Source organism: Apium graveolens, chromosome 6 (genome assembly GCF_009905375.1).
Source record: "Apium graveolens cultivar Ventura chromosome 6, ASM990537v1, whole genome shotgun sequence".
NCBI lineage: Eukaryota > Viridiplantae > Streptophyta > Magnoliopsida > Apiales > Apiaceae > Apium > Apium graveolens.
The window spans coordinates 199,756,550-199,769,329 of record NC_133652.1 but is presented as its reverse complement, the minus strand read 5'-3'; the positions used below and the strand labels follow the sequence as shown (position 1 = coordinate 199,769,329).

General features: G+C 36.4%; 2 protein-coding genes across 2 annotated transcripts; both read left to right on the top strand.

Annotated features, from left to right (window-relative positions):
- The first annotated feature begins 4,618 nt into the window (after nt 1–4,618).
- Nucleotides 4,619–5,299, top strand: LOC141665677 (putative mitochondrial protein AtMg00860). Its single transcript, XM_074471659.1, has one exon. It carries the CDS (start codon nt 4,619–4,621, stop codon nt 5,297–5,299), a length of 681 nt encoding a protein of 226 aa, XP_074327760.1.
- A 4,814-nt stretch (nt 5,300–10,113) lies between these two features.
- LOC141668036 (aluminum-activated malate transporter 2) lies at nt 10,114–12,358 on the top strand. The gene is made up of 6 exons (XM_074474719.1): nt 10,114–10,479; nt 10,587–10,727; nt 10,870–11,142; nt 11,235–11,347; nt 11,439–11,582; nt 11,731–12,358. Exons 1-6 carry the CDS (start codon nt 10,191–10,193, stop codon nt 12,157–12,159), a joined length of 1,389 nt encoding a protein of 462 aa, XP_074330820.1. The 5' UTR covers nt 10,114–10,190; the 3' UTR covers nt 12,160–12,358.
- Nucleotides 12,359–12,780: the final 422 nt, after the last annotated feature.

Sequence of the window (12,780 nt, the reverse complement as noted above, 5' to 3'; positions counted from 1 at the left end):
GAAATCATAACTTGTTACAAAACAGGTAAAACATGTATAAACTGGATATCTACATCGAGCATGCTGTGTAAAATAATAACATCACTCATGTTCTGTGTATAAATACTAGAGTCCAATTTTGGCATGCTATTTTTATTTTCCAAATCCACTATATAAATCACTTGTTCCATCACAGGAACCACAAAACCAAATCAGATACGTAGTGGATATGTGAAGACAGCTGATCAGGCTATCAACACCAGACGACTCCATCTGCCATCCCATAAACCTATTCCGGAACTCAGAGACTAGCTAGGTCTCTGACCTGCTAGACTAATAGGTTATGTAATGCACGCAATCGAGTTAGCCTCTTACGCAACCTCAATAGGCCACTATGGCCCCTATATATATCCTATATCTCACCGTTTTATCCAGTTTTCGAAATAATTTTTACCTATCTCTTGTTAAAACAGTTCTGTCACCTCACATTATTCAAAACCTCTTTTTCCATTTCAATCACATTTTAGAGATAGGTACTTTCAGAAGTTACTTCTCCCCAAAACATATTTTAAATAACATTTTCAAATTCAGGGGATACATAACTTAAAATATTTCTGTTCCATTATGAGAATAAAATAACAGCTATTCATAAATACTGAACCATAAAAGTATGGTCAGGGGTACTTGCCTTGTAGAGCTTTACAACTAATACCGCTTGACCTTGAACGCTCGGCTTTATCGCCTTACTATTAGACTATCCTGGATCCGACTTCAACACTCAGGTCCTTTGCTTCGAACCTCGTTGTGCTTTTCGACTGATCGCTAGGCTATCTTTAGTCTAACGTCAACTTAGGGTCTTTCGGCTCAGACCTATAGGGTCGAACTACCTTATGTTAGACAACAGGTTATGCTTGAAATATTCTCGCTACCTATTCTACCCGAATGATAACAAATTCCGACTGATGTTTATATACATTACTATAATACACATAGCAATCAGGATTCACAAATTCAACCTCGGTTCGATATGCATTTTCGGAATATGCATATACTTGTTATTTAAGAAAGCAGGGTTGCTAACTATTCTATAAAATATTTTATCACGAAATTCCTGTATGTTCATACAACATTTATTTATAATTATATAACTATATACGTTTGACTGGTAACCTTGATAATTATAGGATAGATACCCGCATTTTCAAATTTAATTTCTCGAAAAATCGGGCAGCGCCTCCTCTGTTTATCGGCCTACCCGTCGAAAAATAAATCAAGGTCCACAATCAACAAATCACATCCAAACCAAATCAATTATGCAATTCACAATCCAATTAACGATATGATTTTTAAAAATAATTAATTATTTATTTTATAATTTAGGACTCAGAATAATTCATCACGGTCCACCGTCAGCTCAACGAGGCTCATCGCCGACGGCGGTAAAATTTGCGGGTGCCCGATTAATTCGGGTGTCCGACACGAATTCCACCGATAATTTCATTTCGCGAATAACACATAATTTTTCATCAAAAATCCAATCACAGGAATAAAACATAACTGCAAATCAGAGAACTTCACGAAACTGTCATGATAATTAGTTGTGATCCAGCTAATTAACTATGTTTAGGAGGGTGTTAGTGATTTGCTCTAAACGGTGTCGTTCAGTCTAGTATCAGGTTGCCCTATTGGTAGTTGGGCTTTAGTCCTTATTGGCCCATTACTTTTATATCGTTATTAGCTGTCCCATATATATATAGTTGTCCTTGTATGAGAGGGATATGAATGAAATGAGAATTGTCTTCTTTATACCTTCTTCTTCTTTATTATCTTTTCCTTATAAATTTTATGTAGTTTAGCTTTTAATTCCAGATCTATATATTTTATATTGTCAAGTTGTGACAAAGTGGTATCAGAGCCTCTCTTGGGCCATGGTTGATCACACTCTTAAGTCAGATCTTGAGAAACAAGAACACTCGCTCTCCGCACTAAAATCTCGTTTTGACCAGATGCAGTTGGTTTACGAGGAGGAACAATAAAGAGCCTCTGATTCTATGGAACAAATGCGTACCCAGATCCTTCATCTTACTACTGCCACCATGGATGGGGCTAGAAAGTTTGACGACTTTATGGATCTGTTCAATAAGGTTTTCAAGGAAAAACCACCCGATTCTCCAGAAATTGGGTCATCCACTCAACCACCCAAGTCTCTTCCAGGGAGGACTACTGGGTTCCCACCTGGGTTTTCTTTCTCCACTCCGACGCATTTTGGTACCGTTGGAACATAGTGGGAGGACCAGAGTTTCAATAAAAGAGGTCTATACCATGCTGCAAACACTTCCTCAAGCAGAGCGGTGAACTCACACTACCAACCCCCTCAGCAACAGCCGCCTAAGGTGAGACCTCTACCCCTACCACATTCGAATGCGTATAGCGGGTCACATATGCCTTTTATCTCACTAGATCTTCCGTTACCTCCCCTGTTAAACCAGTACCTCTCCTCTCTACCGTATGCTCATGAACCAGTCCCACAGCCAAATGTTACTACCCATTATCCTCAACCAACTGTGCCAGCATATGGAACTCCTTTTCACCAACAGCCCCAACCACCACCTAACCCATTTGCTGTCCCATATACACCACAAGGTAACCCTACTTGGGCATATCCTCCTCCCTACCCTACACCTTACGACAACCTACCACCACCACCACATTATCCTCCACCACAACAACCATACACAGCAACTCACTACCATAGGGACGGAAACCAGTTTGTTCCCTACAAATTTCCTAAAATTGATTTTCCCAGATTCGAGGGAAAAGACACCAGAGGCTGGATTTCAAAGTGCGAAAAGTTTTTTCAGTTGAATCCTTCCCTGGATAATAGACAACGAGTGGTGTGTGTAGCATTACATTTAGACGGTGAAGCTGATACATGGTATCAGTCGGTCCAGCTAGAGCACCAAGAGTTATTTTGGGAAGATTTTGCTCAGTTGGTGTGTCATCACTTTACTAGAGGGGGATATGAAAATCTGGAGGGGCAGTTTAATAAACTTACTCAGAAAGGGAAGGTCGATGATTATATTACGCAATTTGAGGAGTTAAAGAAACATATTGTGGCGCAGAACCCAAGTCTCAATGAGCTATACTTTGTTAATAGCTTCTTAAGTGGCCTTAAAGAAGAGATTTCGAGTACTCTTTATCTACACAAACCAACATCTTTGAAGGATGCTAGAGAAAAAGCACGAGCCCAAGAATGTGTTATTGAAGCCATGGAGAAACGAGCAAAACCAGCTATTAAAATATTGGGTGGTGGGAATTTCACACCCAGACGTGATACTACATCTACCGGGGAAAAATGGAAGTCTTCTTTCACTTCTGGGGGTAAGCAGGAGACAAAACCTGTGAGGAAGCTGTCTTATGGGGACTTCAAAGATAGAATGAGTAAAGGTCTATGCATTCACTGTGATGAAAAATACTTCCCTGGGCATAATTGCAAAAATAAACAAGTGTTTATGTAAGCCACAGAGGAAGAAAGGGAGACAGAAACAGGGGATATATCTCTCATTTGGAGTGAAAATGAAGAAGAGTGTCCGACTGAAGATGTGGATTCAGAAATTTCAATCCATGCTATGACTGGAACAGATGGGTTACACACTCTTAGTATCAAAGGTACAGTTCAAAATAAACCCTTGAGAATTTTGCTAGATATTGGTTCTTCACATAACTTTGTCTCCACGGCCATAGTCAAAGCATTAAATCTCAAGACGTATACTTGTACATCAGTTAATGTGGTAGTTGCTAACGGAGATAAGCTCACAAGTTCACAACAATTGAGTAAATTTGAGTGGACAATGGCTGGTGAGTGCTTTGCAGCACCAATGTTGGCTCTTCCGATTGGTGGATATGATGTTATTTTAGGTGTCACCTAGATGAAGCTTGTTAGCCCGGTAATATTCAATTTTCAACATAATAGTGTCGTCGTATCATGGAATGGTAGAAAAATTGAACTAAGTCAGGCTTTGGAGGACACATCTGTTAAGCTGGTAAATGGTGAGAATGCTAAGAAATGGGTGAGCAAGGAGGACAGTTGTTTTTAAATACAAGTGAGGGCTGTTGACACTGACACAACTACTGTACTTGCAACCATTGATGAACTTTTACCTACAGAGGTCACAACCGTCTTAGAAGAATTTTCTGATGTTTTTGTAACTCCAAAGGGGCTTCCACCTACAAGAAGTCACGACCACAGAATACCCCTACAAAGCAGCAGTGTCCCTGTCAACGCCAACCCATATAAATGTCCATACATTCAGAAATCTGAAATCGGAAAGATCGTGAAAGAAATGTTGGAAAGTGGAATTGTCAGACACAGTAGTAGTCCATACGCATCGCCAGTGCTTCTAGTAAAAAAGAAGGACAATTCTTGGCGCCTGTGCATCGACTATAGAGCCTTGAATGCAGCCACCATCAAAAATCAGTTCCCGATTCCTATCATTGAGGAACTTCTGTCAGAACTAAAGGGCAGTTCTATTTTTAGTAAATTGGACCTTCGTAGCGGATATCATCAAATCCGAGTCACCGTGATGATATCCCAAAAACAGCTTTTCGTACACACCAAGGACATTATGAATTTCTCGTAATGCCCTTTGGTTTAACGAATGCCCCGGCGACATTTCAGAGCCTCATGAATGAAGTGTTTGATAATCAGATAAGGGATTTTGTCTTGGTCTTTTTCGATGATATACTTGTGTATAGCCCATCACTCGAAAAACATATCTCACACCTCAGAACTGTATTAGAGCTGCTGAGTAGTCACACTCTATATGTGAAGAAATCTAAATGTGAGTTTGCTAAATCTGGTGTGGAATACTTGGGGCATCGAATTTCTCAACATGGTGTAGAAGCGGATAAAGAAAAAATACGGGCAATGATAGATTGGCCCGTACAACAAACTCTCAAAGCTCTACGGGGATTCTTGGGGTTAACGGGCTATTATAGGTGGTTCGTAGCTCATTATGGCCTTATTAGTAGACCTCTTACCCAATTGTTAAAGAAAGGAGTTTTTAAGTGGTGTCCGGAGGCTGAAAGCACGTTCAACAAGCTGAAATCAGCTATGGCTTCAACCCCGGTACTGGCTATGCCAGATTTTTCCAAGAAATTTATTCTTGAGATAGATGCTTGTCATAGTGGTGTAGGCGATGTACTCATGCAAGAAGGTAAGCCCATTGCTTTCCTAAGTAAAGTCTTCGCCAACCGACATCTAAGCTTGTCCACCTACGAAAAAGAGCTTATGGCAGTTATCATGGCTATGCAGAAATGAAGGTACTATCTCTTAGGTCACAAGTTCATTATAAAAATGGATCACGAGGCATTGAAGCACCTCATGGAACAGAAACTGACAACCTTGTTGCATCATAAATGGTTGTCGAAATTATTGGGGTATGACTATTCGGTCGTTTACAAGAAGGGTAAAGACAATTTGGTAGCCGATGTGCTCTCTAGATGTCATGAAGCGCAACTGTTGTGCAATGCAATACACAATATAGTACCAGAATGGAAGAAGGAATTGTGGTCTAGTTGGCAGAATGATACAGTGGCCCAAAGCTTGATAACTGAATTGATGGTAAAAGGAGTTAATGATCAGGGTTACACATTGATTGATGGGGAGCTGAAGAAGGAAGGCAGGTGGTATGTAGGGTCTAGCAACCAGCTGAGGCATAGAATTATTGAGAATAGCCAGAGCAGCTCAGAAGGCGGCCATTCAGGAATCACGGTAACTGTTAAACGAATCCAGGAGTATTTTTATTGGCCAAACTTAACTGCTGATGTGCAAAGCTTTGTACGTTCTTGCGATGTTTGTCAACGATGTAAGTCCGAACACAATGCACCACCAGGACTGTTACAACCCTTGCAACATGGGAGTTCTGGGAAGATATCCACAAGAAATTTCCTAAGTTTGATCCTTGGGGTCAAGGATCAGCTTAAGGAAGGGCATTTGTCATGATAATTAGTTGTGATCCAGCTAATTAACTATGTTTAGGAGGGTGTTAGTGATTTGCTCTAAACGGTGTCATTCAGTCTAGTATCAGGTTGCCCTATTGGTAGTTGGGCTTTAGTCCTTATTGGCCCATTACTTTTATACCGTTATTAGTTGTCCCATATATATATATATGGTTGTCCTTGTATAAGAGGGATATGAATGAAATGAGAATTGTCTTCTTTATACCTTCTTCTTCTTTATTGTCTTTTCCTTATAAATTTTATGTTGTTTAGCTTTTAATTCCAGATCTATATATTTTATATTGTCAAGTTGTGACAGAATCCAACACGACGCGCACACACGCGCTAACCGGAAAGATAAACCAGTGATCGGAAAAATAACAGGCAACATAATAATACTACAATCCTGGAAGCACACATATATGTACTTGACATACACATACATATATACACGCCTGAATCAAGAAACCGAGCAGAACCATGATACTAGAGTAACGCCGAAAAAGGAACGATGATGGATAGCTCAGGGAAGTCGAGAACAAGCGGGGGAGAGGAGGATAAACGAGAGAGTCGAACAGAGAATGACAAGAAATCGCCTAAATCGAGCCCCCCTCCTGCTTTAATTATTTCCCTGTTTCTGATTTTTGCATTCTGTAGTTTTGTTTTTGTTTTTTTTTTTAAAAACCCAACAGCTTGACACGTGTATGGGATGGTATAAGAATTCGACATGTTTACTTCATACCCGAATACCCTAATTTGTGTTTCGCGTTACGAAATTCAACGGACAGACTTACGGTTGAATAAGCCTCGAATAATTACCAAAATGGTTTCAAAGTATCACAAATAATTCAAATTTATTAAAAATAATTCTTTCATAATTTTTAACTAATTTTTGAATCACACTTTATACCCGCAATTCACGATTAAACGAATCAACACGCGGGTGAAATTAATTCCAAAAATTTCAGGAATAATTTTAAAATTCTCAGAATAATATGAACTTCATGAAATATGAGTTTCGTAATTTTTAGTACTTTTCTGGATTTAATATCGAATTTAACAATAAATATACCAAATAAATCACACAGGAATATTAAGTCAATAAAATAAATTTTCATAATTTCTAAAAATCTCTAAAAATACATATTGAAATTATAAAACACTCAAAATAATTTTTGAAATAATTTCTAATTTTATAAAAATAAACTGCAATTAAATCACTCATAATTATTCAATTTAATCCACAAAACACGATAGTGATAAATAAAATCACTTACTATGAGATAATACAACACATACAATCCATGATGACTACAACACATAACTGACAACAGTAACACATTTTATTTACCCAATTATTCAATAATTACACACTTAAACAATGCGAAAATATACGAGTCGTAACACACTACATGGACATCAGTTTTTTTGCCAGAAACGATGTCTAAACAAGTAAAGACATCGGGTTATGGCCGATGTCTAGAATAGACATCACCGACATCAACATCGGTTGCTAAACAGCATAGACATCGGCCAAAAACCGATGTCTATGGACATTTTTCTTGTAGTGATATGGTGTAATAGTATGAGATTGTATAGGTGAATGAAATATCTCAAGTTCTTCTATTATATACTCCCTCGGTTCCTAAAAACGTTTCGTGTTTGTGTTGGACACGTTTGTCAATGCATACTTTTGATTGTTAATATCTTTAATTTCGTATTAGTATTAAATATAAAAACTTCATTATATTAAACAACTTATAAATACGAATCCAACAAAATCACTCACCACTATGTTTGATGTTATAAATTATACGTAAATTAATATTCAAACCGTAAAAAAGTCAAAATAGGAAATGTTTTTTGGAGGAGAAAGTATTATATATAGAAGAGATTGTTGCATCCATGGCAATTCTCTATATAGCTGGGGAAAATTCTTTCTGCCTCTCGTCTTGACTTGATGAGCTAGGTTTTATATTGTCGAGTGCATTAACTATTTAGTTCGAAGCCTATATTTTGAAAGTTACAAGTACTTTTATAATTAATGCTAAACATTCGGTAAGCCAGATATTTTACCTTAGTAGTAACGTGTTGGCACTACTACTGGAAATATGATTTGGAGTATATAGAGTCTAATAGATAATCTATTTATACACAAATGGGATAGAGTCCTGTTGCGGTCTTTGTTTAAGAACTCGAAAGGAAATCCGCTACAAAATTGCCCCTGATGAATTGCTAGACAACAACACAGCAAATTTATATGAATGTGCTCCTGAAGGGCTTATACGAATTTATGAAGAGATTTACAGATGGTTAACTAGACTTTTGAGATTAGACGAACGGCTAGGACTTCCATGGCTGAGTAGAATAAAATCTGTAGCAGCAGCGACTTTGAGTGACATTTAATAAAATTATTGTTGTTAAATAGTATAAAATCCTATTCGGAGTTAAGATTTTTGAGCAACTAGTTATTGATCATGATATCGAGCTCGGTTTAGCAACGGAGTCCTCTCACCCTCTTTCAGTTAATTTAAGTATTTATTGTTGATATTAGTATTGGTATTGGTATTGATTTTATTTGTTGTTGTCAATTATAGCGGAATATATGGTACGACTGAGGGGAAGTGTTAAAGAATATTCCCTGAATTGGATATGTTTGTTTGGGCATAGAGATTAAGAAAAAGTGAAATGTTGTAAGAAAAAGTAAGAAAAATTGGTAAAGTTGTGTGGTCAATCAATATTAAAATAAAGTTAGTATAGTGAAAAAAAGTAGTAGATGTAAGTGGGTGTATTATAAAACTTTTACTATTTTTAATAAGTTTTGAAATATATAGAATTAGATGGAATATCAAAAAAATTATAGAAATTAATGAAATAATGAGAATATAAAATAATATTCGGATCTTTAACTTCCGGGATTAATTACAGTTCAATGTGTTTCTCTGTATGTACGGAACCAAAGGAGCACGGCAACATGGTAATCACAGTGAATACAAAATGTGTTCTTGAAATGTGGGTATGGATGCTGTTAAGAATCCACTTACTACTAATAAAGACCGTGCATATATTAAATGTGGGTACGAAACCTCTAACTTTCTTATTTTTTACTCGGATAATTAAGCGGTACAAATTCTCAGATTGAAGATTGTTGGAAAATTAATCTAAACTTATTTTATTATTTTATATGTTTTACTTTTATTTAAATAAATATTGTTATTAACCTGATTTGTAGCAGTAAAGAAAAAGTCAGTAGTAGTTGAGTTATTATAGAACGTAGTGGTGATAGAGTTGTGTTTGAATGGGTCTAGGAAGTTACCCTTATATTTTCTTATTTTCTTGCCACCACCTTTGGTGTGCACTGCTATTTATATTCCTGTATGCATTCTTTTATATGAATAAGAGCAATATAATGTAGTCCATGAATGTTTGGCTCTTGTACATATCTCATTCAATCTTGTTTATTCTGTACTTATAATTATAGTCTTGGATTCTCAACAAAGATGAGGAATACGGTGTATCCTATGTCGATCTAATTAAGTATAGCCTGACTCCATTTCCACCTCAAAATCGAAATTGTGGTCGATACAGTCGGTGAATGAACCTGGGAACCCCATTTAACAAGTTGAAGCCCTTAATATCACAGGAAAGGCAATTTATACATCCCACCAAGATAAAGAAGCTCAATTATCACACCAAAATATCTACGGTTTCTTAATGTTAATGGGATAGATCGAGTGCACAACAGCTATGATGACAAGTGTGTAACAGGTCAAGCTTACACTTGACAGTCCAAAAAATTTTAGGAAGGCAAAAAATAAAAATATGGATCCAGCAAATGGAACAAATTCGGTTAAAAGTATTGCAAGTTGAATAGTTGATGTAACTTTTATCTTCAGTAGTTGAGAGGAAGTCTTGGATTTTAGCTGTTCTGTATGGTAAATGGAAAACAGATATATATTATCTCCATCCAAAGTTATATTCCACTTAGTCGCCTTGCATTTTTAGCCTCTAATTTTTGCACCAACTATCTCTGTACCAGAAAATCGTACGTAAACATATCCATGACAAGAAATTTCAAATGTCTATAAATGTGAGACAGGAATTATGCCATCTTGATACAATCCATCATTTCTCTCTATCTATAAATCTATTTGTAAATCATCCACCGGAAGTGTATTAGTATATATAGACGGGAACATATACATCGTCCGATGGAGATGGGAACTGGTAACAATGATAATAATATTGGTTACATGTCTAGAAGTTTAATGTGGCTTAAGGGCCTGTCAGATAAGATGAAGGACAAGGTCATTGAATTTGTTAATATGACAATTAAGCTTGCGACTGATGATATAAGAAGAGTGATTCATTCAATAAAAGTAGGGTTAGCACTCACAATAGTTTCACTATTCTACTATTTCCAGGCTCTTTATAATAGTTTTGGTGTATCTGCAATGTGGGCGGTTATGACTGTTGTTGTTGTCTTCGAGTTCTCTGTGGGTGAGTAGGTAGATATTTAACATATTTTTGTCAAAAACAATTTCTCAAGCACACACACAGATATATATGCAAAATGTATGTCCACTGATACTTATGCATGCATGCAGGTGCTACACTAGGAAAAGGTTTGAATCGGGCATTAGCGACATTTGTAGCTGGGGCTCTTGGTGTTGGGGCTCATCACTTGGCTGTTAAATCTGGAAATACTGGCGAACCCATACTACTTGGGATTTTTGTCTTCCTGCTAGGTAATTATAGTACTTCTGTCATACAATGTTTATAATTATGTATCAAGAGTTAACATATATACAATTTTAGGCTATGAATACTTTTTAAATGTGCACACTATACAGGGAAATTAGTTATGATAATATTTTCAATGAAATGCAGCTGCCTCGACAACATTTGCAAGATTTTTCCCAAAAGTGAAGGCAAGATACGACTACGGAATGCTGATATTTATCTTGACATTTTGTTTGGTATCTGTATCTGGTTTTCGAAATGATGATATACTGGAGCTGGCTCACAAGAGGCTATCCACAATTCTAATTGGCGCCTCTGCTTGTCTCATTGTATCTATATGTGTATGCCCTGTATGGGCTGGTGAAGATCTTCAAAATCTAGTTTCCCTCAACATAGAAAAGCTTGCATCTTTCCTGGAAGGTGCATATTCAAATTGTAGTTATACATATATGAGGATGAAAACATGTTATGTTTACCGATTATTTTATGACTTATTTTTAGTACTCTTGTAGGATTTGGAGAGGAATATTTCAAAACATCTGAGGAAGAAAACCCCAAGGGGGAGAAGGCATTTCTGACGGGGTATAAAAGTGTTCTTAATTCAAAGAGCAATGAGGAAACACTGGTGAGTAATTAGAAAAGTTAAATAGATGAGTTCTCATTCACATATTTATGTTTAGAATACAAAAAGGGTAACAAAAGTTTCCATTTGACAGGCCAACTTCGCAAAATGGGAGCCAGGTCATGGAAGGTTCATGTATCGTCATCCTTGGAAACACTACTTGATTGTTGCCTCTTTGAGTCGCGAGTGTGCCTACCGCATTGATGCTCTTAATTCCCATCTCTCTTCTCGCATACAAGTAATGTCCTTCAGTACTACATGCAACAGTAGTTTCAAACTACACACACATATGGGACCAGAATTATTACATGATGCACCTATTACTTATCGTATTATTTATGAAAATTGTGTTAATCAAGCATTTTAGCTATGTGTTAATTTTGCAGATGAATGAAGAAGTTGGCAGTAAACTTGAGGACATTTGTACAAAGATAAGCTTGGAATCTTCAAAAGCGATGCAAGAATTAGCTTCAGCAATCAAAACAATGATTATACCATCTTCTTCAACTTCCCATATCACAAACTTAAAAGAATCTGCTGAAAACCTCCAATGTCTCCTCAAATATGAACTATGGAAAGATGTTGAGTTCTTACAAGTGATACAAGTTGTCACGGTAACATCTATACTAATCGAGATTGTAGTATGTGTCGAGAAAATTGCAAATTCAGTGCATGAACTTGCTGGGATTGCAAAATTCAAGAATAAGAAGGATCACCCAAAATCGAATAATGTAAGCAAGGAGAAATCGAAGGCAGAAAGTTCTAAAGTTGGTATACTGCCGGATCACGAGGTTGTGGTTACAGTAAAAGATTGACGTAGTAAAAGTTATTTGGTCCACTGCCAACAATCACTAGCTTGACACAGGAAAATCAAAGTCAACGTTTCTAACTAAATTCTTTGTAAAATTCCTGCATGCAGATCAGTTGTTGAAAGTTTGCTTCTGTTTAGATTAAACAATGTATGATGTTCTCATGGAAATTCCTAATTGTACTCAAATAAAAATAATTGTTCTTTTACCCGTACTGATTCTTCTTTTTTTAATGCATTACAACCAAGTCCCTAACTTACACGCTGTTTTATTGCATCATTAAGTTCACGTAGTTAAAAAATTTTATCCTAAAGAGGTTAAAATTTTTTATTTCATCATTAAGTTCACATAAGTTAAAATATATAAATATATACATATTTGCACCAAAATATAAAACTCTTTTATAATTGAAATTTTAGATATTTAGTTTTAAATTATAAAAATGACAATTTTTATAGCATTACATTGGACTTGATTTAAAGTGGTTTTATATTTGAACGCTTTTATCACTGCTGTGCTGTACGGAGACCTGTGTAGGCAATGTAACATTCAGTTTATTTAATATTGTGTAAAAACTAATGTTTCTGTATTACTTTTAAATTTTTAGCTAGCAAGTGAATACATTGT